Source organism: Neolamprologus brichardi, chromosome 23 (genome assembly GCF_056152115.1).
Source record: "Neolamprologus brichardi isolate AB-2024 chromosome 23, ASM5615211v1, whole genome shotgun sequence".
Taxonomy (NCBI): domain Eukaryota; kingdom Metazoa; phylum Chordata; class Actinopteri; order Cichliformes; family Cichlidae; genus Neolamprologus; species Neolamprologus brichardi.
The window spans coordinates 26,463,391-26,491,178 of NC_142125.1; the positions used below are offsets into that span (position 1 = coordinate 26,463,391).

Below are 27,788 nucleotides of genomic sequence, written 5' to 3' on the forward strand. Positions count from 1 at the left end.
ACCACATTTCGATTTAATTTACAAATAGATAGGACCTTGAAAACATATTTGTCCTCATTTATTAAGGGAAAATAAGTATCCACCTATCTGGCACTGTGCCAGTGTTAGTATTTCACACAAGAACTGGTAATGAAGTAGGCTACAGTTTCTCAAAAATTAATGCATCAAAGTCAATGACACCTATCAAAACCATTTCTTTTTTTTTCTTTTTTTTTTATAAATTTTATTTTCAGTCACAGCAGCATGTTAATAACAAAACATTGAACATACAGTAGTTTGCTGTTCAGTATTTACAATACCCCAAAAGATAACAGAAATAGAGAAGGAAAACAAACAAACAAACCAAAGAAACCCCTACAAAACAACAAAAAACAAACAAACAACAACAAACACCAACTCCAGCCGGCCTTTCTGTCTGGCTAAGCGCTGTATCCGCTCCTTCTCCTGGTAGTAATGAATGCAAACAATGAACGGCCGCGGTCGCCCTCCCTCCGTGGGCAGCACAACCGCCGCCCGGTGAGCTCTGTCCAGGATCGGAGCCTGCTCCAAACCGCTGGGACCACCCAGTACAATGTGCAACAGATCAGCAACAAATTTAGTGGGATTCCCTTGTTCGGCTCCCTCCGGCACTCCTAATATACGCAAGTTGCATCGTCTTCCCCGATTCTCCAAGTCGTCCGTTTTCAGCAGCAACTTCTTGTATTGGTTAGAACCATTTCTAAGGCTTTGGGACTCCAGTGAACTACGGTGAGTGCCATTATCCACAAGTGGAAAAACATGGAACAGCGACGAACCTTCAGGAGTGGCCGACGTACCAAAGGTACTCTAAGAGTGCATCGTCGACTCATCCAGGACATTACAAAACCCAGAAAAACACCCAATGAACTGCAGGCCTAACTTGCCTCAGTTGAGGTCTAAGTTCATGATCCAACAATAAAAAAGAGACTGGACAAAAATGGCATCCATTTCCAAGGAGAAAACCACTGCTGACCAGAAAAAACATCTTGATGATACCTGAGACTTTTGGGAAAATATTTGCTGGACTCACGTGACAAATGCGGAACTTTTTGGAAAGTTTGAGTCTGATTACGTTAGACATCAAACAGAAAATCATAACAAGATCATAATACTAACATTTAAACATGGTGGTGGTAGTGTGATGGTCTGGGGCTGCCCTGCTGCTTCAGTACAACTTGCTGTGATTGATGGAACCATGAATTGTGCTCTCTAGCAGAAAAAACATTAGTTAATGCCGTGAAGCTCAAGAGCACTTGCGCTATGCAGCAGGACGATGATGCGAAACACACCAGTAAGTCCACCTCAGACTGGTTAAAAAAAATAAAATGAATATTTTGCAGTGCCCCAGTCAAAGTCTGGACTTACATCAGATTGAGATGCTCTGACACAACTTTAAATGTTGCATCAGAGCACATTGTGTCAATATACCTGAAATAAGTGGCACAACCAGTTATTAGGTTTAGGCTTTGCACACAGTGGAAGTGAATTCTCATCATGCATCGCACCAGCTGGTTGCTTGATGACATTACAGGCTCAGGTTCCCAAGATGACCTGCTAATGTATTTATCAGTTGGTCATATGTCAATCAACATTATTCTTCACTCTGATCATCACACTTTCCATCCAAAGTTAACTTCCGTAGTTGCTTGAAGTCACCAAAAATCATGCACTTTCTATGTTCTCTGGTTGCCACGTTGCTGCAAATCAGTTCTATTGGGTAATACAGGAACGGATAATCATTTAAAAAAAAAAAGAAAATTGTAATTCTAATACAAATTATGTCCACTATTAAAATTTCTAAAACATGTAAGTGTCACAAATATGTAGAAGTCTAGGAAATAAGGAAGGGGTCATAGACTTTGTAAGCTAGCAATGTTCCTCAAAAACAAATAGTTCGTTCAGTGAATGAGCAAAGATACATAACATTTAACATTTAGAAAATTAACAGCTGCGATGATATTTTAATCGTTAGTATTGTCATTATCATTATTTTTATTATTATCATTTTTATTTTGGACTACTTTCGGTGCAGATTAGTGCCCATCAGTGTTGAATTGTGTGTGTGTTTGTGTGTGGCGCTTAAAAAGAAAAAAAAGAAAATAAAAAATAAAAAAACGCCCAATAATGGAGGATGCCCCGCCTTCATCCGTGGGGTTACCATGGCAAATGGCGTCGACGTCACTATGGAAGAAACGCCGTCTATAAGTATTGGAGGGTCTGCCGCGACGACTCGCGAGCTCGGATGTGTGCTGCGGAGGAGTGACACGTGCTGACTACAAAAATAAAGAAAAATTAAAAAATTTAAAATATATATATATATATATATAATAACAGGCACATCCAGGAGTTTTATTTTTTTTATCTTTGTTTTTTGTTTAGCTTGTTTTTTTTTAACTGTATATAAATTTAAGGTGGAGTTTCGTTGCTCTTTTTTTTACTTGAACTGGGAAGAATTAACCCCGCATTTTGGCAACCATGGGACGAGGAGTGAGTATTAAAAAAATGTTTATTTTTACCTCTTTGTTCGACTCCACAAATGCTCTTATGTGCTCCCGCTGAAAATAAGCGGTAGGTAAAAGGAGATATTTGAAAGTTCGCCATTCAAACAAGTGGTTCGCTTTAAGTCGACGCTGATGCTACACCATGTGTTACAATTTGCTCAAAACGCTTCAAAATGCCTTCTCCTCAAATGCCTCTTGAGGGGTACTTCCGTATTTCGAACCCTCAGAGAGTAGAGACCCCCCCTTTTCTTGTTCTTCTCCTTCTGTTATTTATGTATTTTGTCATTGACTTGAGCCCGTCAAGGATAAAGACCGCTGTGAAGTAAGTTTCCATCGCTCACAGAGATGCTTTTGAGCGGCGTCCCGTTACGTAACGAGATGTTCTGAACCGCCTGAGCTGTCAAAAGTTTTCCAGTTTTCCAGCTGCGACGGTGCAGCTGTGGAAATAAACCCGCTCGAGAAAGTAACGGTGTGCTTACTTTACTGACTTTAGAGACACTTTAAGCTTCAACTCGAGTGGGAAAGCTCTTCGTGAGCAGCACATAGCGCGGAAATGTATGCCTTTAGGGAAGAACTGTGGCTTTTCTTTCTCGCTACTTGTATTTATTTATTTATTTTATTTCAGCACCAGGCGTTTTTATTCTGGGAATAACAGCCTGGCAGTGGGAGGGATATGTTAGCAGCCCGACCCATTTTTCTCTGCCTGCAACTGTGAGCAGCTATCTTAAACTTATCTGAAGTCAGCCGTACCTCCTTTTAGGGAGAATTTCTTCGACTGCTTGCTGGGTAGTTTTGTGTCATGCGGGTTCGCTATTGTGACTTTAACTGCAGGAATATAATGGATGAAAGGGTAATTGTGCTCCATGGTGGCAGCAATCCATCACTGATAGATTAAAATTGCTATAAGCTGCTTGCTGGCATTGTTAAGAGAAAAAAGAAAAGAGGACAGTTTAAGCCCTTTTTGTGATGTTTTAAAATTGAGTTAAAATTCCCACGCCTCCTTGTCTTTTTTCATCATATATTAGTGTCAAGCTTTTTTACATGGAAATATTCAGCCTGTTATTGTTCCCCTGTTGCTTCTTGGTATGGCTGATATCGTCCCCGGCTTGAATTGTAGGGGATGAAACTGAAGCCAGTTGCATGTAATGTCAGCAGTCGCCACACCCTGCCATTCTGCGCAGGGGAAGCACTCATTACAGATTCAGCCTGCAAGGGATGGAGAGGTGGGATGAAGGGGAGAGGGAAGATGGGCTGAGAGAGATCTGGCGGGAGATGTGAAGCAGAACGCCTCATTCAGTCTGTTCCTCTTTCATTTTTTTCCCTCCTTCTGTTTCCGCAGAGTTTCCTCTCACTCTCTCTCAGCTTCTTGGCCACCGCTTCTTTTTTCTCCTTCCCATATGTGATGAAAGCCATGCCCTGCCCCCATTCGAGCCTCCACTTCCCCCACAGTGTCTCCCCTCCTTTCCTGCCCCCCTCCCTTTCCTCTTCTCTCCTTTTCTCAAATACATTCAGTGCTGGCACGGACAAATAGCTAGACTTGGAAGAGATGATGGCAACCATAGAGCCTTACGGGGGGTGGGGGTGGGGGGTTAAGTTGCAATGGAGAAGAAGTGGGGCAGAGAGTGAGCACAGGTACGGGAAGATCTTTTTTTTGTTGTGGGGGGGAGTGTGCCTCCCACTCGCTCCCCTCATAATATGAGGATGACATTACTCTTTTGCCCTTTTTTAAAATATTTTCCTCACCACATCAGCAGCACAGTGCAATAAAGAGACAAAAGCAAAGTGAGCTAGGTAGAGGGTGGATTGATTGCTTGAAAAGAGGGAGGTGGGGGCACATCGGGGGGGAGCCAAGAGGCACCAGTTGCCGCTTTGCCACTGCCGAACAACTTCCAGACATGATGGAGGGGCTGCGGACATTTCTGTGCAGCACACTCTCAACCTGAATGATCCATTCATGGATTAAAAGCTCTTTAGGAAAGAGGAGCAGGTAGCTGAAGCTTATCTATATTTATTTATGCGCCCCCCCCCCCCCCCCCCCCCCCACACACACACACACTTGTTTTTCCTTTTGTTTAAATTCGCAGTGCAGAAGCTGATGGGAGGTTACCTCACCTGTTCAAACTGCAGCTTCTGCACTTGAACTAGGCGAGCACTGCGGAGTGGTGGATCTGAACGCAGAGGCAGCTGTCAACGCTTTCAGGGGAGCAATGGGGGCGAAGCAGACTAAATATTTCATAATCTTACCTAACTCAACCTTTAAGATCTTTTTCTCCTCAGTTGGCTGAATTATTAAGAAGTTCCAGGTCCTCAAAATCATCCTTTATCCAAACTCTTTAGCTATAGCAGTTTCCTTTCACCAACAAAATTATCCTGTTCTGGTAAATGGGTGGGGTAGGGTGAAATGGTCACAGTTGCATGAATATTGGGTTGTCAGGTTGAATTTGTTTGTTTTCGTGCAGCATGCGTTCTGCACTTATAGGGAGTTAAACTACCCAGTTGTCTTAATCATACTTGGATGGATGACACATTGAAGAGGAATATTTTGACCTGTGTGGTAGGGGGATCCAGTGGCTTTGAGCTGGCATGGTTTGGGTCCACTGGTTTTGTGTTGGTTTTTTTATTCAGGTGGCTCTCTACGTCCTGAACTCCGTTTTTGGGGGATTCAATATCAGCCTTCCAGCAAGCTGAAAGTGCATCACTCAAATGCGACAAGGGTCTTTCTAACTGGTTGAAATGTCCATAGCTGCCATAGCCTCCTTGACATCTCCCATCAGTTTCTAGACTCTGTGTTGCAAAGCCTCAGTGTTTTGGCTTCCACCCTTCTGGGGTTTTCTTTTCTTTAGTGCTAAAAGTGGCAACATTTGACTTGGGTTTATGAGGGTTGAGTTTTGACCTTTCAACCAGAGCTTACGTCATATTGTTACAATGTGACCGCTGGTCATTTTCATTCTGATGGGAGTAAGCTTCTTCAGGATGATAATGCCCTCTTTGTAGGACACACATGCCTCTTTTCCACTAGCACCAACTCGACTGTACTGGATTCGACTTGGCTCAGTTTCAGCCTTTTCCCTTTCAATTACCACTCACTGTGGGTGGGGTCCTTATAGCAATGTGGCCCAAAGATCCTATGACAACATTTGCATGTGACATAAATACAACACAGCTATGGAAAACAGAGGCGACTGTATACCTGCTGTTAAGCTGATGGTAAATGTCTGCACCTAGTCTTTGCAGTCAGTCCTATTAGAAAATTTTAGGACGGACATGTTGGGGAGTTCCACCACCATCCTTAGGAATGCCAAATGAGGACCCTAATGGAGTTCTAGAAACTTGGCAAATCAATACAAAGGATGACCAAAGCAGGTGTACAGGAACGTGTAGCTGCGGTACCTTACTGAAACACCCAATGTTAAGTTTTTCCTTGAATTTGTCTTATCTGAAATCTATGGACAGGCAGATTTTCTCTGTGAAAGTACTGGTTAAGGACACAGCTGAGGATTTTCTGATCTTGAGCTTGCAGTTTTGCATGGAAAATATGACTATGCGAGTGTAGTTGAAACATTGACGTGTACATGCTATGAACAGTGAAAGGACGGTAATATTGCTGTTTCTGGATGGCACTCCCATCACTCGTATCAAAGACTTTTCTCTCTCATCTTCCCACCATAAGCTGACTTGGCATGCTAGTCCCCGCCCACTTTTAATCTACACCTTCACATCCATTCCTTACAGTTCGTTTCCCCCTTGTTCTCTGTTTGTACCTGTTTTCCTTCCGCTCTTGTCCCGCTCCCCCTCTTTACTGGGGATTTAACATTCTTTCCGCTTGGCAGTCACTGTGAATTAACTGGGACTTTTGTCACACAGTACCCCTTGTCTGTTTCCGAACACCGCGTACCCCCTTCTCTCTGCTTCTTTTTCCTACGCTCAGTCAATCTTTACCCGTTGTGTTTCCTACGTTCCATCAATCTGTTTGCCATCTTTAGCTCCTCTCTTTCTTTCCTGCTTTGCCATTCTTTCTGGCTTTCCTCGTTTTTATTTTTAATTCCCTCCCCCCAATTCTTCCACATGCCATCCCTCCCTGAGCCTTCCCCTCTGTTTTGCTAAGAAGCTTGAGCCGTGTGATTTGTTTTCCGTGGCAGCTCTTTGAACTTTCCCTGCGAGCCTGTAGCTGAGTAAATGTGGAACATGGACATAAAAACCAAAAACCTGCAGAGAACACATGGGTGGCTGTCTTTTGTGCTCCTTTCCTGCATGAGGAAATATGGGAATTTTCCACGCCATGTTAAAATCCAGATCCAGGATCTGCAGGCTGAATCACTGAGCTGTTGGCTCGTGCGATTATGACATAAGATTGCAGTTTGAATTCTTGAGGAAACACTGAGTTTCCAGCAAAGCCAGACATTCATTCATTCACTCACTTTTCTTTTTTTATGGGGGGGGGAAAAAGAAAAGCTGAGAGTCACAGGGACGTGGAGGGAGTTTTAAACACGACCCCCCCACCTCCCCCACATGTAAATTAACACACTTTCTTTTCAGTGTTTAAACAGAAAAATGGGTAGTTGGAGGAAATGAAAGGATAAAGGAGGAGGGGGCATGGGAAGAAAGGGGGAGGAGGAGGGGCTGTGACACGTGACTTTGTCCATTCACATATCTCCAGAGGTGTGGCAACAGTCGCTGGTGGCAACCGGGCAAAGTCCCAGGACAGTCTGTGTGTGTTTATGTGTGTGTTTGTGGGGGCACAGTTGAATGAGCAGCTTTTGTATCTGGCACCAGGGTGGACTCACTCACAGGAATTCTGCCTGTAAAACGTTTTCGAACACTTTAAAATATGTGGCTGCTCGACCGCTTTCTTCTGATGTCCACTTGAGCCTCTAGGATGTTGTTCTCCCATGCGAGGAGCAAAAGCCGGGAGGAAGGGAGTGGGGTCAGCTTTTGAAGTTGCTTCTGCTCGGAGATGCAAACCTTCACTGTTTTCCCCAACTTTGTCATGCTTCTTTTTCAATCTCAAGCCTTCTTCTTACCGGTTAGTTCTAATAAAAGCTGAGCTGAACTCAATGTCACTGATATCGGTCTGTAATGTTGCGGAATCTTTCTGACAGTTCCTGGACTGTGTAGCATTTTTGCAGACAAACAAAAGAGTGGGGTTCCAGTCTGTTTTGAAATTCCCAAAAATCTCAAAAAAAGGCTGCAAGAAAAAAAACAATGAGCACTGGTCAGCATCATAACAGATAACATGGCCCACGTGCCTGTGGTCTTACCAAGCACATGGAACGATTCTGTGAGGCTGTTGTTTGTGTGTTTGATGCAGATTTTGTGAGGGTAGCACAAAAGGCCATTGTTCAGGGAGAATTCATAGCAGTTTATTATGACGTTTGCTTTTGTAGAGCAGATCCTTCCCTCTCATTTTTTCCCTTGCTCATCATCTGTCGGTGTATTCTCTTCATACCACCTCTTTCCCCACTTTCATCTTTGCATTTTCTTTCTAATCTTAACCACCTTGCTGCTGTAAGGAGTTCACTGACCTTGAATGCTGCTCTTCAAGGTTATGAGAAGCCTCTCAGTCTAAGTGCACTGGACCCCAGAATCCTCAAAGTAGTAGTATTTGTTTGCAGCTGTGCTTCGAGCTAAATAAGCATCAGGAAATATTCAGACAGCGATGTCTTGTGTGATATCCTTAATCTAGTTGATATCTCTGACTCTGTGCTTTGATTTGTTGTCTTGCGAGTGAAAAAAGACCGCGAAAGCTTCAGAGTCACCTGACTCTCTGTTGCCTCTTCTGAGACCAGGAAGATGAGCTGTCAACATGTGACTGTGGAGTAAGTGCAGGTGCAGCGCCGTCACGGGGGATGCAGTCATTTCTGTACAGTGCAAGTAAGACTGGGGGAGGGTGGGTAAAGTCCCGGATGGGATTTAGTTATATGTCACCCTTATCTGGCAGGACCAGAGCAAGTTCACTGGGTTTAAAACTGATGCAACTGATGAAATGGGGCTTTCCCCACACAGAGGCAGGGGCTTCAACAGTAATGCATCAAAGACCGATCAAAGAAATGGCACACAACTGAGGCTGACTTTAAGGCCACGTGTTGGCAGTGAGCTACAGAGGGATCATTAACACTGTTTTGTCTTTATAGTCAAGGCAAATGCCTTTAGAGTTAGAGGCTGAATGCTGTCAGTAGCAATGAGTTGAATGAAATGCTGTGTGATTACAAATAATCTGAGTGTCACTTGATTAAGAATAAACTTCGGTTCCAGTTCAAGGCTGGGAGGGAAAAAAAGTGTTTTGGCTGAGGCGCACAATGACAAATCAACTGACTGAGGTGCGAGACACAGGGAACGTTACTTATCAATCTACTCGGTCTTTTAAAAGAAAAGTCAAGAGCAGACTTAGGGGAGCGGTGCAGCAGCTCCGGCTTGACTGTTGTTTGTCAGCTGCTTTCTTTTTTGAGTCTGCCGTCGGGGACTTTGTGCTCTGTAGCAGGTTAGTGTTTCTATTCTGGCATCTTCTCAGACTCTGATCATTTACTTGAAGTGAAAGACTTGAAATAGCAGGTGTTTAAAATCTCACAGATCACCAGTCCAAGTTTGGGTTTCTCTGCATTGTTGTGGCCTCTTTTATGTATCATTCATATTTATAAATACACTGTTGCTGTGACATAAAATACTAATGACTTTTTAATGTCATTTCTGGATACTTCAATTATAAACTTTTATCTTTCCTATTAGCACTAGAGCCCAACCATTACAGCTGACTAATACTGGGTATTAGCCGCTATGTCAGTATCAGTGTCTACAGACAAACACAAAAACCAAGTGTCAACAATACAAATAGGCATATAAAATTGTCATTATCCTAAAACCAAATTAGTAGCTACACATAACAAATGTATGAAGAAACTGGTTTGTGTGCCTGAGAATATCGGCTAATATATGATTTTTCAATCACTGAACATGATTATTCGTCTTAAAAATCCTGTATCAGTCTGACCCTAAATAGAATAATTAATGTAACTACTACTATTCAGTAATTAGAGAACCAAAAACTGTAATTATTTAAGCTAACAGATATTTAATTATTTACATTGGACAGTCAAAATTAAAATGGTTGCAGTTCAACTTCTTTTTCTGAGGATGATTAATGTTTGCACAAAGTCTAATGATATATTTGAATTGCGTCAGTCAGGTGATACGTTCCTGAGGCCATTCAGCTGAGGAGTGCATGCAGTCCTGGATTATAAATGATCAAATCATAATCACAAGCTATCAAAGACAAATGCATGATTTTTCATTGATTGATTAGAACGGGTGGTATACACAAGCCTGGTATTCTTCATATCCAAAATTCCAGAGGTGAATGAATTTTTATCAATAAAACATTGTTCAGGATATGAACTTTTATACATGGAGGACATGGACTTTACAGGCTCTTCAAATTGGTGTCATCTCTGTTGGAAACAAATGTGTGTCCAACTTTGGGCTCTGGTCTTCTCTTCATGAGTGTTCTCACTAACGCCAGATGGCCCCTGAGGGCCCCCTGAGGCTCCAGAGGCTAAGAGCAAGAACCAGGCTCGATGTTTTCCCAGCTTAGCTGGCCAGGGGGCTCAAGCAACAATAACAACATGTGCTTGGATCACACAGTGCTCTGGTGGCTCTCTGGGAAACTTTAAGGGCTAATGTGGTAGAAAAACAATATTAGTTAGCATGTTTCCATGACTGGGACTGTGGTTAGGATGTTCATTTATAGTCATTCTGGGTCCAAAATATCACCACCTAAAGAGTGAAGCAAATTGGTAGTCACTTGGTGTTGGACAGCCTCCTTCTCTGCTAACATGCTAACACCTTTAAAGTGCTGTACCTTGTACAGCACTGAATTATTGATGGGACTTAACCACTGATCGATGTCTGCTTCTAGAGTTGCTGTCTTCTGTTACATACCTGAAGCACACACTAGCTTAGCTTTCTCTCCCTCGTAGCACACACCCTGAGAATCAAACATGCGTTTAACCTGTTAAAACACACAGCTAGTGGCCCATTTGGGCAATAGCTACTAAAACCAGAGTTATCCAATTGTCCAGGTTATATCAACATTATCTTACTTGAAATATATAAAAACCTACATCCCGTTACTATGCTTCATATATCTGTGATATATGAGCTGAACTATTGGGTATTTGCCGGTATATTGGTAGTGTCATTGATAACAACCAATAAATGAATTAAGTAATGGGAAAAAGACACTTGAACATGGTATAAGTGTTGCTGTTGCATAGGCTGACTACCAGGTGGAACTCCCCTGTGTTTGAATTGGAACAAATAACAACCAGCTGACTTGATCAGAGTTGGTTGGTTGACTGAGATCAATCTGCAATAAAACAATAATTTTTAAACTAGTGAGGATTCATAAATGCCTGCATTTTACAAACCTGTTTCTTTCAGAAGGGAAAACAGCTGATATGTGGGATTTTTCAAATCTCCAAATATCAGTATCGACTGTAAAATAAAAAATAAAATAAAAGATGGTGATGGTTATCAGTATTCCTAATCACAGTCAGAGTCTTTATTTAGCCTGCTAATGTGCCACATTAAGGCTAAAGGCAGCTGAAGCGTTCAGTCTCATGGTGGCCCTCGAAGAAGAACAGGAATTTAAATGTCTGCACTTAGTCAAGTGGCCATGTACAAAATAATTGTTGAAATATTTCATTTTGGGCTTAAGTGGATATCAGCTTTTGGATGATCTGTTAAATTGGACAGTTAGAATAAAATAACAATTTGAGAATTTCGGTTATCTTCCTTTGAGAGTTCAACATTGTAAATGTGACTAAATAATAACTGATCGGTGGTAAAAAGCACATCAGTTGCATTGATTCAGAAACCCTGCAAATCTGAATGAAAGTAAAATTGTATAATTTCCTATTATTGCCAGATTGTTTCATCATATCACCAAGTCTTTCTATAGAGGCTATAACTTTAGTCTTTTAGGAGTATCATAATAACCACTGGGAGTTTGACAGTCTGAAAGCAGAATGTTCATGTCCTCATATATAAGGAGTGGTTATGTTGGCCATCTGGTTATGGTGTCAATAAACTGTAGGCTCATTATTCACCTCATTTAAAACCCTGGACAGGATGAAGGTGTTCAGCAGCACATGGAATTGCCTTGCGATGTTTCTCACTGTTGAAGAAAGGAGTTCATAAGTGCTGCTTCAGAGCTGTGCGTTTTGAGCTTTAAAAATAACGCTACTTCTACCCTTAGCTGTTTCCTGTGACTTCCTTTCTTCCACTTCCCCACTCTGTCTCACCGTCTCTCTAGCTTGGCCATTTAGAAGACGGTCTTTGCGCAGTCTTCCTCTGTCGTGAAATGTAAAATCAGAAGAGTTTCCTTATTTGATAATATTTAAACCTGCTTTCACTACTATGAGTAATTCTATGTGGACACTGCAAGATCCAAATTTAGAGATATTCTGTTTACTTGCCTACAGCAAGAGAATTTGTGTCCCAGTTGGAGTTTCAAATCAACAAAATAGGGTGATATATATAAGTGGGACTACCAGTAAATGACTAGTGTGGTTTCTTGTTCCACTCTGGTGTTTGGCTGGGGTGAATAACTGTTCACGTTGCGTTTAGAAAACTGGCGAGTGAATTAAGTGCTTTGTGTGTGCATGCGTTTGCATGCAACAGTGACACCTTTTACTGCAAACGTGGGTGTTTTCAACAAGTGAAACTGGTTTCACCCAGCACCGTAATCTGGCTCACCACAGAGAAAGTCTTATCTCGCAACTGACCGGCAAGCGCAAAAACGCTTGCTCCTCTCCGAAGTGAGACTATTGATGCTGGCAGATAAAGATGTGCCTCTAGAGCTCGACTGATCCTTTGAAAGCTTAATTGACTTAAATTTTCAAAATTGTCAGTTGCTGAAACACAATTTTACAGATGGATTATTGTTTTTGGTTTTTGTTTTTTAAAAGAAGAGGCTTTTAGAAGTTTACTGGGAAAAAAAAAGAGAGAGAGAGAGCTGTTTGCAGTGACAGATGGTGTCCACATGTATGTGACAAGTTAAGAGGTGACTATTCTTTCTTGGACTGTCGGCTGAAGTTTGTGGCAGTTTGTCTCACCAGTTTAGGTCAAAGTTTTCTGAGGTTTAGACAAGGCCATGTTTGTTATTTTTGTATCTGGCTTTAAGTGCACTGACCCACATGGAGGCTTAAAGAGACGCAGTATGACAAAATGTCTTCTGGCATTTTGAGTCATGAGACATCAGATGCACCTCGGCAGTAGTCATCGTGTTACTTATGCATGATTCTGTCTGTTTCTGCACAGAAAAGGTTTGGAACATGAGGTTTCACCTTCAAGTTGTAACATTTTATTATTTAGCATACGTGTGCCATCAAGTGGTTGCAGTTCATTTAAATCAGTGGCACGCACCCCCACTTAAAGTGTCATGCAGTGATTAATATTCACTGGCCCAACATTTAAACCACTGACAGGTGAAATGAATAACATCCATCATGTTGTTGCTATGTTGTGCTAAAAAACAAAACTTGGGTTCTGAATGTCATGTGGATGTCACTTTGATCAAACCATCCACCCAAATACCAATGCAGAAAAGGCACCCCACTGTAAGGGCCATGGCAGTTACCAATGGCAACAGTCTTCCCCCAGCAAGGAAATGCACCATGCCATGCAGCAAAAACTGCTATTAAAGGACTACATTTACTAAATAGAGTGACCCAAGCATTCCTCTGGCCTCTCTAGAATGTGCCCAATACCGCAAGCCCACATGACCCAGACGACCCAAAGAATCCGGGGTCAAAGTCTCAGTGTTAGAAACCACAGGATACTCCCAGAGGTTTTATGTCCTTTCCCCAAAGGATCAAAGCTGGTTTGGCATCACAGGAGGGAACCTACTCACTGTTAGGCTTGAAGATTTGATGTTATATGGCTTTATAACTACATGGTAGAAGTTGTATTATAGGCATGTGGATATAAACCCAGAATGAATTCTGAATTGTCCAATGCCTCAGAATTACTGCCTCACATGTATCAGTTTCTTTTTATCTGTGCTGGTATGTTGGTGGTGGCACATCAAAAAACGACTATATCAAGGTCATGACAGTAAGATTTTGGGACACTTGGAAATCTGTTTGTTTTTTTGTTTTTTTTTAATGTCCTTTGTGTTTATACTCTGAACGATTGGTTTAATGTCTTGATTTAATGTCACATCTCATTAGGAAACCAATAAAGAAATTCATCCATAACAAAAGTTGACAATGGCTTTATGAGGAAAATCATTATTAGTCATCATCAAAATTTTTGGTTGACGAATATTTCATACATAGGTCATTTAGCAAAGCAGCAGTTTGCATACATTGTTAGCAAAGTGACTGCGGTCGTTGGCGAGTTCTTAAATGTGCGTGGTTGTGGGGGGTGGGGGGTGGCACTTTAATCACCCTCACCCAGCTGAACATGCACATTTTAAAGAAGCTAACATAGGAAAACCACCTCTATCTATCCAGAATTCTGAGCCGGCCGCAAACTAGCAGCCTCGGTATGAGCAGCAAAAAGGCAGATGCACTCACATAAAAAAAATTATGTAATGTAATGTGTAAAAAGAGAAAAAAAAATACTGGAAAAATGTAAATTGCTTTGGGAAGTTTTAGATCCCTTGCTCTTCCAGTGTGGATGTCAAAGTATTCTTGGGCCAGATACTGAACCCCCGATGCATCCATCTCAGTGTGACTGTTAGGTTGAAAGCATTTAGGTATAGAGAAAAAGACTTGTATGAATGTGTGTGTGAGACTGGGTGAATATGACTTGTAGTACGAAAGCACTCAATTAGCTTGCAGTAGAAAAGTACTATATAACTCCTGTGACTCGAGAGAACAATAAGCTTAAGGTTTTTTCATCATTAATGCAAAATCGTTTCAGTGGTGTCTCATTATTAACACTATACTTTGTACCTTTTGACTGCCAATTTGTGCATTATTGGTATCATTTACAAAGCTTCTTGAGATAATCTAAAGTTATTTCTGTAACTAAACAGTATCTCATTTTCTGTTGTTGTTGTTGTTGTTGTTGTTGTTGTTGTTGTTGTTGTTGAGTTTGTTTGTTTTTTAACCCCCATCTGCCTTGTGTTTCCAGGAAGGACGAGAGCAGTATGAGCTCGCTGCGACCTCGGAGCAGGGCGGCAAGAAGAAGGGCAAGGGTAAGAAGAAAGAAAAGGATATGGATGAATTAAAGAAGGAAGTGGACTTGGTGAGTGTGTCAGTGGTCCCTTTTGTTTGGTCTTTTTGCTACGTTTGTTCACCTCAGGACCTTTTCCTGTGATTGTCCAGTCCCCCGCCTTTCATTTGAACACTCTGTCCTCTCCATTGTGTTCGTCTTCTACCGCTACTTCCTTCATATATACCTCTCCACAAGGAATACCAAAACGCAGCCAATACTAAAGAGCATAAAATTGGTGTTTGATGTCAATATATTCACAAAGCTGTCAAAGTAAAAAGTTTCATTTGTTGATCTGTCATACCTTATTTTACCAATCGCATGTTAATTTCTCATTAAATTCTGAATAGTGTCCTTTAAGAAAAACATAATTTTTCATCCTGCCACTGCCCAATTGTTGTTTTTCTCCAGTTTTTTTCCTGCCTAACTCCTTCCTCTTTTCCCTTTCTTGCTTCCTCATTTCATGCTCCTGTTTTGCCTGCTGCCTTCCTTCAGCTCATCCTCCTACTTACTTTACATTTATCTTTTCCTCTCTCATTTTTCACCTCTTCTTCTTCACCATCTCCTCTCTCTGTCTTCTGTTGGCTCATTATCTTTCCATTCATTTATTCATCTTATATGAGGAAGTTGTTGTAAAATGTAGGTAAATATCACTGGTTTTCAGCACATTGAGCCCACACACACATGGATTACATGAACTCTGGTCTGATGCCACTTTGTCTCTGTGTCCCTGCAGGATGATCACAAGCTAACCCTGGACGAGCTCAACCGCAAATATGGAACGGACCTCACCAATGTGAGTGAAAGCTGAAAATGTGCTGCCCTCTGGCTTTCTGTCTGCTTTAAAAACCTTAAACAGTCTAACTTTTGCCAGCCACTGTCCTCGTCTCCAGACTATGGCATCATAATGTAAATTATTTGGGGGGGGGGGGGAGTATTTCCATCAAAGTGTCTCCATCTATCACGGAGATTAGATAAAACAAGCTGCAATACCAGCTGCAAACTGGCTGCTGTTTGCCTTTAACTTCCCCCCCCCCCCCCCCCCCTTTTTTTTTTTTTTTTTGTTTTCCCTCTTCGGTCTGACAGCTGACATTCGGCACATGAATGATTAATGGTGCTCGGATGAATTAAACACGAGACTTTGTTTAAAGAGGGGAGTGATCTGTGCTCGCGTGACGAAGGGTTGTCGAGGCTGCTACTTCATCTTCAGGCTCTGCTGGTGTGTTTCAGCCAGGAGGGTTCAAGAGACTTCTGGGGGCCCAGGGAACACTTCCAGGGGAGAGAGCCCTCCCCCCCAGTCATAATCCTAACACCAGTTTTTAGCTGTGTCACTTGATGCTGTGGACTGGCTAAAATATTTGCCTGTGCTCGCCAGCTGGCTAGCTGGATTAGCCAAGCTATGCAGTAGCAGGGATGGTTTGCTGTTCATGACAGATTGATGAGGCATATCAGAGATTATGCAGGTCCAAAAATAACGTGGGAGGGAGTGATGGTCGCAATATGCTAATTTTACTGGTATAAACGACCCCCATCTATAAAGAGGACTCTTTAGAACAGAAAATTATGATTTTTAGAGAAAATATTTCTCCTAGCCCTCACTTTTAAGTTGACTGCATTGAGCTAAAACCTTTAATTGAGAAACAGTGTAGCAATGGAAATTGAACTGAGACAAAGAGAGTTGAATCAAGTTTAAAATCTTTGCTGTCGATCATTTGGAGGAAGCGGAGTTCAAGTATGTTCCCACCTTGTCATAACTGTAAGTTGAAAAGCTCTTGTTTTTATTGTGACAGACCCTGCAGTGCAGAACCTCACATGCCACTGTGTAAAAGGAAATGCACTTAACTTTCTTGGTATTATCCCAGTGGCAAGACGACTGTATTGTATAATTCATACACTGGCTTTAATGCATGAACTGTAATGCACACTCCTGTCTTAAAGACACTCCCCCAGTCTCCAGCCACTGCCGTCTCAGTCGCACCCTCCAAACGGCCCCCTTCTCCTCATGCAAATGTGCTCCTGGTCATACAGGAGGGATCAAGGAGAGTAGTTAATCAGTGCCTCTAACTGGGGTCTCCGAGCTATGCATGCGTGCGCATGCATGCGTCTAAAGCAGCTGTGAATAATTTATTAGTCACAGACGCCCCTCTGCCCTGATTTCATATGATCCCATTTGCCTCATCTTTCTCTCCTCACATCTTCACTTCATCTTCCTCCTACCTGCTGATGAAGTAGATGGCCCTGTTGTTGTTGTTTTTTGTGAGGTTTTTTGTGTGGTTTTTTTGGGTTTTTTTTCCTGTTGATGATGTGTTTCCAGGCAACTAGTAGCACCTACCGTCCCCCCTGGGCTTAAATATCTGGCAGTGTGTGTATTCGTCCCTGGTTGGGAAATGGTGATGAAGACATTTAAAGGCAGACATCGTTGTCCAAGCTCTCTTGCGTGTCAGCTTGGCGCAGTTTTATAACATCCTGTTTCTGTATTTTCTCATGTCAGGGGTTGACCAGTGAGAAGGCTGCTGAGATCCTGGCCCGTGATGGACCCAACGCCCTCACTCCTCCTCCAACCACCCCAGAGTGGGTCAAATTCTGCAAACAGGTAACTTCAAAATCTTCCTTGTTTGGAGATTGTCGGGGGTTCGGCGTCGACGTTAAATTGTGACACGAGTTTCATAAAGTTCGTGAGTTAAAAGGCAAGTCCTGTTCTCGTTTTTCCTTCAGATGTTTGGTGGTTTCTCCATGCTTCTGTGGACTGGTGCCCTCCTCTGTTTCCTGGCCTATAGTATCCAGGCTGCAATGGAGGAGGAACCTGCGAATGATAATGTAAGCTACAGTCCTTAACTGTGTGGGAAATGATTTCAGCCAGTTTAACATCATAAAGCAGGCAATGCTAGACACTTATTCCTAATAGGATTTACCTTCAGAAGCTTAACAGAATAAAGGAAGCTAAGTTGGATAAGAAAGAAACTGCTGGGGAAAAGTCTGAACTCGCTGTTTTTGCCATTCAGTTATACCTGGGTGTTGTGCTTTCTGCTGTCGTCATCATCACTGGTTGCTTCTCCTACTACCAAGAAGCCAAGAGCTCCAAGATCATGGACTCCTTCAAGAACCTGGTCCCACAGGTGCCTATTACATTTGAGCCTTTTTTTTCCTTGCTATTCTAATGAGACCCCTGCTGACGGATTACATTACACTGAAAGCAGTGTTGTCACAGTGATTATTATTGTGTTTATTAGTGCTTTCTGAAATCAGCTGAAACTGACTCAGACGTTCCCCCGACTCTATTTGTCTCACATCAGCATCTGTTTCTCTCATTTCTCTTCTCTCATAGCAAGCCCTGGTTGTTCGTGACGGTGAGAAGAAGAGCATCAACGCTGAGGATGTGGTGGTTGGTGATTTAGTGGAGGTGAAAGGTGGTGACAGGATCCCTGCCGACCTGAGAATCATCTCCGCCCACGGCTGCAAGGTGGGCGCTCCAAAATAAGTTATTTATATCTGCCTCTATTTCATTTTTAACAAACAATTTCTCATCAGTATCATCCAGGGGAAACCTTTTAATCCTTCAGTTCAGTGCTTGTTAGTGATTCGAAGCTCCTGAAATGTCTCTCTAAAAATAGTGCTTCCTTTCATAAAATCCAGGCTCGCTGTGACCAATTAATTCTGTTTTTATTGTGGATTTCAAACAATGTCATGCACTCTGTTTGTATTTTTAACACTTCATTATCAGATTGCCATGTGATTGTGAAGTAGAGCATGAAGAACCACATTACCCTCTCTGACTCTTCCTTTGAAGTCACTATTTTAGTTACTTGACTTGTGCCTCATTAATTAACAGGCACTTATTTTGTTATGGAAAACAAAAAAGCAAATCGCTGACCCGTTTTGGGTCCCAAACCTGAAGTCAAGACCCAAGAGAAATGCTTCAGTTAAGGCAGAGCTTCTTCATGAGCCACTAGGAACCTTTCAGTGATTTTATTTTAACTAAAGGCAGATGTTACCATATGTTTGTTGTGTTGTTTCCACTCAGGTGGACAATTCGTCTCTGACTGGTGAATCAGAGCCCCAGACTCGTACTCCTGATTTCTCCAACGAGAACCCACTGGAGACGAGGAACATTGCTTTCTTCTCGACCAACTGTGTTGAAGGTATAATGACACAGAAGGAACAATGAAGCTAATGTTTTACTGATTTTTATTTAATGATCTTATCCCTGCGACAGGAACTGCCCGTGGTATCGTGATCAGCACTGGAGATCGTACCGTCATGGGTCGTATCGCCACGCTAGCCTCGGGACTTGAAGTCGGACGCACCCCAATCTCAATCGAGATTGAGCACTTCATCCACATCATCACTGGTGTGGCAGTCTTCCTCGGCGTGTCCTTTTTCATCCTTTCCCTCATCCTTGGATACACCTGGCTCGAGGCCGTCATCTTCCTCATTGGCATCATTGTCGCCAACGTGCCAGAAGGTCTCCTCGCTACTGTCACTGTGAGTCCAGATGTTTCATGTGTCTTAAAGATCCAATGGTTCTCAAACAGTTGGCTGACCCAAGCATTCTCCTCTGTAGGTGTGTCTGACTCTGACTGCTAAGCGTATGGCCAAGAAGAACTGCCTGGTGAAGAACTTGGAAGCTGTCGAGACGCTGGGCTCCACCTCCACCATCTGTTCCGACAAGACCGGCACCCTGACCCAGAACAGAATGACTGTGGCTCACATGTGGTTTGACAACCAGATCCATGAGGCTGACACCACTGAGAACCAGAGCGGTACCTCTTTTGACAGGAGCTCTGCCACCTGGGCCTCTCTGGCTAGAATCGCCGGACTCTGCAACCGCGCCGTCTTCCTGGCCGAGCAGAGCAACATTCCCATTCTAAAGGTAGGCCTTTCACCTGTCCTTCTGTTTATTTGGATAATTGGAATCAAATTGAGTCATTCTCTGGATTTTTTTTCCCCTGCATGGATTGTGTATGTGTTTATGTATTTTAGGAAATGACTACCTTTAAGAGCTAAAAACAGAAGCCTGTGTGCTCTTAAATCCTTTGTTCAACAGCAAGAAATGTTTTTCTGTTGTTGTAAGCTTTTAGTTTGTGTGCTCATTATGTGGGCAGGATTTAAAACTCCAGTACTGCTGACTCATTATCTAAATTTGAATATGCCCTTTTTGAAATGATTTGAAAAACACAAGTGTTCCTCTGCCCTATTGTTTGGTTTTTATCCTCTAATGTTGGTCACTTCATTCCCGGTGTTTGTAACATCTGTGCGGTTGCGTGAACGCCTCTCTAAATATTCTAACAAAGGACAAGAGACCAGCTCGGTTCTATGAAAGGAAATGTAATGATGCTGCAGCTTTTGTGTATGTTTCATGATAAAGCAGTTTAGGACATATTTATCAAGAGTGTCAAAGCTTCAGTACTTTGTGTTGGCGTTTCCAGTGGGCTGACTTAGCTGGGAGATCCACTGATAATTTCTGTGGCGTGCTACTGACCAAAGAATCCTGTAAAGCCTATGATAAAAGCCCCCTTTTAAATACAGGCCCACATGACACTTCACAGCATTCATCGGTTGGGGGAGGGGTTGCAGATTAAACTCTGGTAAACAACCTTTATTTTTGTAGAGCCCGACTGATATGAGACACAGCTGGTAGCCCATTTGGGCAATAGCTACAAAAGCATGACAGTCATAATCATGCTTTTATCCCAGTGCTCACAATGGCAATTAAAACCCAACTGATATATTGGCAGTATGTCAATGGCTGATATTTGCTGTTTATAATGGCAAATAAATCAAAATTCTAAGAATAGAAGGGAGAAACGGCCTTTAATGGTGTAATCAGTGTTGATATGGTGACATTTGTCTACCAGAAGGGACTTTGCAACTTCCCCGTTGGCATATCTGCCAACTGATCCGAGGAGAGCCGGACAGAGCGTGAACAAGTAATCCTTGACTTGTTGTAACAATAAAACTAGATTATTATGGAACTGCATTGTCGTTATCATCAATATAAACCTAACAAAAGTTGGAGGAGAACTGTTTGTTCCGTGTGTGGCAAAATTGAAGGAAAAAAAAAAGGCCGATATGTTGAACATTTAAAGTTATCGGTCTTAAAAATCATATCTTCATATCCAGCTCTACATTATTCTGTTTATGAATGATTTTGAAGCTTCTAACAGGGGTCCAATTCTGTTATTGTGCTTTTATTTCTTTTTACCCCTGCTGAGATGTTTTCCTCTTAGACAGACCGGCTTGTTTTCCTTCACATAACTCCCACTGCAGTGGCTCACATAAACACATACACATGCACACACACATGTAACTACATAATTACTGTGTACCCCACCTCCCCAAAAACACACAACAACAACACACACACACACACACACACATACACGCACGCACGCAGCTGCACGTAGGTCTCTTGGCTCCAAGACTTTTCCCCCGCGAGTCCATAACCCATTACTGTGTGGGTGTCTTGAGTGCGCACATGTATCTGTGTGTGTTAATCAGCTGCAAGCATCTGGCTGGTATCACTTGTATAATTATCAGTCATGTTCTTTTACTGCTCATTATTTTCCTGTCTGTCACTGTTACAAGAATGAGGCAAGGGTAAACATGGGGTTGGTTTTCATCAAGGCCTATTATTATAATGGGAAGAAAAATGATAACGGGCATTTTGTTTCTTGTGCTATGCCTTATTCCAAAGTAAATTTAACAGAGAACAATTTTCTAAACTCTCCGTACAGTAATTTGGCAACCCAGTTGAATAGTTGGATAATCTACTTAAGATTGTTTCCCCCATTTTATCTTCATCATCCAGAGAGATGTGGCTGGTGATGCCTCTGAGTCGGCTCTGCTGAAGTGCATTGAACTCTGCTGTGGCTCAGTCCAAGAAATGAGGGAGAAAACCCCCAAAATTGCTGAGATCCCTTTCAACTCCACTAACAAGTACCAGGTATGGCAAAAGTATGCAGTGCATTATGAAATGTCACATTTATTGTTATTTACATGAAATCTACAATATAAGATTATCTTAAATGCAAGTTGTCGTTTTTTTTGCACAGTTATGAACCCAAGTTTTTTAAAAATTTGTTCCTGTTTTTTTTGTTCTGTGCTCATAGCTTTCCACCCACAAGAATTCCTGCGAAGGAGAGTCCAAGCACCTGCTGGTCATGAAAGGAGCTCCAGAGAGAATTCTGGACCGCTGCTCCACCATCATGATGCAGGGCAAAGAGCAGCCTCTGGATGACGAGATGAAAGACTCTTTCCAGAATGCGTACCTCGAGCTGGGAGGTCTGGGAGAGAGAGTGCTGGGTGAGGCTCTGTGGCTGCTGGAGGTTTAAATTTCTGAGTTCATAATACTGAGTTGAAACCTAAATGACCACCTCGTGTCCAATCTAGGTTTCTGCCATTATCACCTGCCTGATGAGCAGTTCCCAGAAGACTTTGCTTTTGATACCGACGAGGTGAACTTCCCCACTGAGAACTTGTGCTTCATCGGCCTCATGTCCATGATTGACCCTCCTCGTGCTGCTGTGCCCGATGCCGTGGGTAAATGCAGGAGCGCTGGAATCAAGGTATGCATGCGGAGATCACATTCAAAACAGACATTTAGACTTCATAAATGAGAGTGTTGACTTATTGGACTTACCCTCGTTCTAGGTGATTATGGTAACAGGTGATCATCCAATCACAGCTAAGGCCATCGCTAAAGGTGTGGGTATCATCTCTGAGGGCAATGAGACTGTTGAAGACATTGCTGCACGTTTGAACATCCCGATCAACGAAGTCAATCCAAGGTACCAACTTTCTGTGGGGTTACCTTATGGCCACATTCTTGCTCCCTTTTTCTTTTTAAATGTGGCTGTTACATTCAGCAAAAGGACTAGATGTTGTAGTCCCTGACAACGCATTGCTTTAAATGGCGAGAATCTTGAGGGATGGCTGTTATGAGGAAAGGCAGCCCAGAAACTTTACCAGCAGCACACATCGTTGTGTGCCTCATCTTTTGGTCTTTTACCCAAGCTAATCTGCCATCTTTGGAGGGGATTTGAGATCTAATCGAGGTTATCATATTAAGATTTGGGACATATTATCAGTAGTGGACCTTGGATTCATTGGGTGTTTCGGCCATTATCCATTATAATTTCCACCCTCAGAACATTGAGTATGAATGTCGTTTTTCCCCACAGAGATGCCAAGGCCTGCGTCGTTCACGGTGGTGACCTGAAGGATCTGAGCCCAGAGCAACTCGACGATATCTTGAAGTACCACACGGAGATCGTCTTTGCCAGAACCTCGCCACAACAGAAGCTGATCATTGTGGAGGGCTGCCAGAGACAGGTATAGCAAAACAAATGTGAAAATGTGGCACAGTGCTTTCACCTGTGCTATGGAGCAGACCGTCCTGCCTGCACAAACACCTGCAGCGTTTGTGCTCGTGTTTTTTAGTTTGGCAAACACAGCACCTGCCTTTGCTTTGTCATGTAAATGCATCTGTGAATTTCTCCCAGTGGTCGGTTATGATTGTTGCTTTGGTCTGATTTATCAAGTTGGCTGAATAATCGAGCGCCAACATCTGTCAAGCTGTGAGCTCAACCGTGTGCATGAATATCTATGAGCGCATCAGTAAGCGGGGGAAAACTCTCAAAGTTGTACGTGGACTCTGACTATGGAGATATTTATTAAAATAATTCCTGTTTATAATGTCTGATCAAGGGTTTTGGTAAACAACTCGGCGTCACAGACTCTTCACGGCTATTTGCAGGGCGGCGTTTAGCAGGCTGTTACGACTGTAACGTTTCAAACACGTCTCTCATCTCCGCGCTTTAACAGCCAGTATTTGCCACATCAGGTGCAGTAAAATATAGATCTGGTGGTTTACTGATGCACATTCGGCTATAAATAATTGAACTGTCGGCTTCTTTCTTTGTCACCGTTTAATAAATTTCAAAAATATGCTTGGTGCGCTGTTCATTAGCTCGAGTGGGAGGCCTAATAATAACACTGTGTGGAGCTAATGTGACAAATAATTGAAGCGCTCACCTTTTTTTAATTTATTTTTTTAATGAAGGAAATCCCACAGGCTTGTTTTTTGTTTGTTTGTTTTTTGTTTGCCTCTGTTGGCATCCAACACAGCCACTGAATACTTCCAAAGCCTTGTCACACGTAACACTGTAGTGGCGAATCTTCCTCCACTGATTCCACATTTATGTCTCTTAGTCACTTTTATCACAGCTGTCAAATACAAAAATGGGAGTTTCCCTGAAACCTTTTGAGGCTTTTCTTTCACAAGGCAGGAGATTGTGTCACACGATGTAACGTCATTTGAAAGAAAGAACGTCGCCTTTCCCCTTCTGTTCTGTTTAATTTGACTTTGGCACCGCCTTGTGTGCAGGGAGCCATTGTGGCCGTGACAGGTGATGGCGTGAACGACTCTCCAGCTCTGAAAAAAGCAGACATTGGTGTCGCCATGGGCATCGCTGGATCCGACGTCTCCAAGCAGGCTGCTGACATGATCCTGCTGGACGATAACTTTGCCTCCATTGTCACTGGAGTGGAAGAGGGTAACAGATTGTACAAATTGACACTAGCTTACTTGTGTGTAAGTAGTAGGAGCATTTATGAATACAACAAATTTGCTTTGGTCTCATCAGGCCGTCTGATCTTTGACAACTTGAAGAAGTCCATCGCCTACACTCTGACCAGTAACATCCCTGAGATCACTCCCTTCCTCCTCTTCATCATTGCCAACATCCCTCTGCCCCTGGGAACCGTCACCATCCTCTGTATTGATCTGGGAACTGACATGGTAGTGTTTTAAATTTTTCTGCTGCCGGTTAGGGATTCATCGCTCAATTGTATGATTTTTAAGTTATTTGAAAAACAAGGAACTTGAACTTTTATGTTTTTTGGTGCTTTGTGTTTTTGTTTTGTTGATTGGTGCTGCGTGCTGCCTCTCAGGTCCCTGCTATCTCCCTGGCTTATGAAGCGGCTGAGAGCGACATCATGAAGAGACAGCCCAGAAACCCCAAAACAGACAAGCTGGTGAACGAGAGGCTCATCAGTATAGCCTATGGACAAATCGGTAAACAGATGGCCTCGACTTGAATGCGAATTCTGGAAATTGCCCACTGAAGTGACATTTTCTAGACATGGATCTCTGCTAGATGTTTTTTTTCTTTTCTTTCTAAGAGGGCAGCTCAGTGTCTGGGTGGAGCAAGATAACAAGAAGAGAGGCATGCACCATAAATAGTCCTGTAGTGATAGAGTTGAAGTGTATGCGTGTTGTATGTTTGAGTGATGACAGAGCACTGCCTCGGGCTTTTGATGTTTCCCTCTTCGGTAATGAAGCCAGAAATAAACCATTTTTGAACTTCCTTATAAGAGCGTTACAGACTCAAACAAATTCCTCACCCTCCTTACTGTTTTAAAACCATTATATAACTGTTTTGGGGGTTTGCATTAAGGAGGTTTTGAATATCTGATGATGATCAGTGCATCTTGACAGACATCACAAGTATCACAGCATCTTTTTATGGATTATTCATCTTATGGATAATGATTTTAAAATGAAATTTAGTCGACTTGTAATTTTTATTCTAAGTCGTTAATGCCTCAAAGACTGGTTAATCAGATTTATTTACTTAATTACTCACCCATTGACAAATGGTTTGATCCAGAAAATTACCCAAAGGACTGGATAATCATATTCACCGACTCAGACGGCGACGTTGTCATTCGTCTCGTTTTTTCCGAAAGAGCACAAAGCTGATCTGTTTAATCAATAAATGATTGATCCCAGTTTAATTTCACACAAATTAACTGCATGTATTCATCATTTTAGTATTAAAACATCAGAATGTTATGAAGTGTCTGATATAATGATCATCCCCTCTTGCAGGTATGATCCAGGCTCTGGCAGGCTTCTTCACCTACTTTGTGATCTTGGCTGAAAACGGCTTCCTGCCGGCCACCCTGGTGGGGATCAGAGTTTCCTGGGATAACAAGTACATCAATGACCTGGAGGACAGCTATGGACAGCAGTGGGTGAGTAACATTTGTAAGGAAGACTTCAAGTAACAGTTTGTTCCATCATCAGCGGATGCAAACGATGTGTTTTCCATCAGACTTACGAGCAGAGGAAGATCGTGGAGTTCACCTGCCACACTGCCTTCTTCGTCAGCATCGTCATCGTGCAGTGGGCCGATCTGATCATCTGCAAGACCAGGAGGAACTCAGTCTTCCAGCAGGGCATGAAGTGAGTAAAACACCCTCCGTTTGTGAACGCAGAGGCGCATCACTGTTCTCAGTCACCTCTGCTTGAACTTAGCCGTGGATATTTCATTCTGAAATGGTCCTGAAACAGCTGCCACCTTTAATGTCATGCTTATTTATCCACAATGCAGTAGCAGTGCTTTTTCACTGGGAAGAACTCCAGCTAACCTCTGCATATATTCTGGGCTCTAAGAAGGATATACTTAATTTAAAAAGCACTCGGGCTGTGGTTTGCATCGGTCGCTCAGATCAGTGTCAGTTGTTTAAAGGGAAACTATTCTCATCATTTCAAGTGCCACATTGTTATTCATGGACTTGACTGGAGTAGCTTTGCCCATTTCACAGTTCAAAAGTCTTTTTTTTTTTTTTTAAATAAATTATTATTATAGACTGGACGAAGGTGCGTCTCAGGTCAGCCACTGTCTAAAACAAGCAGTCTTAAAGGCAGTCCTTACTTTTCAGTCAACTTCCTTGTGATTGGCCACCACAAACAAAGTTTAAACCAGTTCTATGGTCACAATTGAAGTCTGTGAGCCTGACATAACCATATTAAGAACTTGTGGAGCTCTGGTCATATTTAATGTGTGCATCCACCGCAGCATCCCAGCACAAAGACAATAAAACCATATAAAACTAGAAATATTCAGTCTGATTTATTTCTGTTGCTCTTTCAGGAACAAGATCCTGATCTTTGGACTGTTTGAGGAGACCGCTCTGGCTGCCTTCCTCTCCTACTGCCCAGGCATGGATGTTGCCCTCAGAATGTATCCTCTTAAGTAAGTAAAGTCCTCCCCCAGAAACCACCAAGAAGTACTTTACGGGCTCTAATCTGGTTTACCTACCACATGTCGTTCATCCAGACCTGGGGCTCTGGATCAGTTTCTCATCCTCTTTTGTGTTTGTGTGCGTTTCCAGGCCCAACTGGTGGTTCTGCGCCTTCCCCTATTCCCTGCTTATCTTTATCTATGATGAAATCCGTAAGCTGATCCTCAGACGCAGCCCAGGAGGTGAGTCCAGAATCCATGCCTTTATTATCCTTTTTATTCTGTGTGTGTGTGTGTGTGTGTGTGTGTGTGTGTGTGTGTGTGTGTGTGTGCGCGCGTGTGGACTACTTTCTGTACTACCCATTCCTCTCTTCTTTCCCTTCTCCTTCTTTTTTTTGCTCCCTGAGGCTAGTGGCTAAAATGGAAAAATTGGCATCTCCTTAATCTTCTGCCATCCTCCTGCCTATTTCCATGCTTTAAAATAAAGTGTATAATGAAATGTGTCCAATGAGTTTTCCTCTAAATCAAATGAGTTTTTTCTCCTCCCTTTTGTATCCAGGCTGGGTGGAACGGGAGACCTACTACTAAAGACCTGTCAGTCCAGTCAGCTCGCATCTTCTCCTCCACTCCCGTCTTTGCATGAATATTGTCTTGCTGCTCGGAATAAAATTTTAACCTCTGTGGAAAAAAAAATAAAAAATTGGAACGTGTTTTTATATTAGGGAATGCTTGATACTACTCTTAGACAAATACTGAGATGGAACATGCTGATGATGATGCTGATAAATGATAATGCTAATAATGACATGAACACTGAACATTGACATGACTATGCGTGCCTTGTTTCTGAAACAGGACCAATTTTATACATGTTTTTAACAGTTATGAACGTTAAATAAAAATGCGCTCGAGTCAGGTCCCAAAATGTTTCCTGTCATCATTAATCGTGTGTGCTTGTCTGGGAAATCTACAGCCTTTTTGACTGAATCCATGAAAATGTAATGCAAATGGCCTGAGCTTCTTC

The 27,788-nt window shown here is 42.4% G+C and overlaps 1 protein-coding gene across 1 annotated transcript; it reads left to right on the top strand.

Annotated features, from left to right (window-relative positions):
* Nucleotides 1–2,239: 2,239 nt before the first annotated feature.
* On the top strand, nt 2,240–27,689 carry LOC102776781 (sodium/potassium-transporting ATPase subunit alpha-1). Its single transcript, XM_087836109.1, has 23 exons — nt 2,240–2,505; nt 14,655–14,768; nt 15,472–15,531; nt 17,227–17,328; nt 17,451–17,552; nt 17,738–17,851; nt 18,061–18,195; nt 18,757–18,874; nt 18,949–19,217; nt 19,297–19,605; nt 21,544–21,678; nt 21,845–22,037; nt 22,125–22,300; nt 22,386–22,522; nt 22,916–23,066; nt 24,121–24,289; nt 24,380–24,534; nt 24,687–24,810; nt 25,627–25,772; nt 25,853–25,983; nt 26,675–26,776; nt 26,916–27,007; nt 27,324–27,689. The coding sequence occupies exons 1-23, from the start codon at nt 2,494–2,496 to the stop codon at nt 27,350–27,352; spliced, it is 3,075 nt and encodes a 1,024-aa protein (XP_087692235.1). The 5' UTR covers nt 2,240–2,493; the 3' UTR covers nt 27,353–27,689.
* The last annotated feature ends 99 nt before the right edge of the window (nt 27,690–27,788 follow it).

Bases quoted from the DNA above. Each gene is read 5' to 3' on its own strand.
- LOC102776781 (XM_087836109.1), top strand. The intron at 17,329-17,450 runs GTAACTTCAAAA...TTTTTCCTTCAG, and splicing joins GGGTCAAATTCTGCAAACAG to ATGTTTGGTGGTTTCTCCAT. The intron at 19,218-19,296 runs GTGAGTCCAGAT...TCTCCTCTGTAG, and splicing joins GTCTCCTCGCTACTGTCACT to GTGTGTCTGACTCTGACTGC.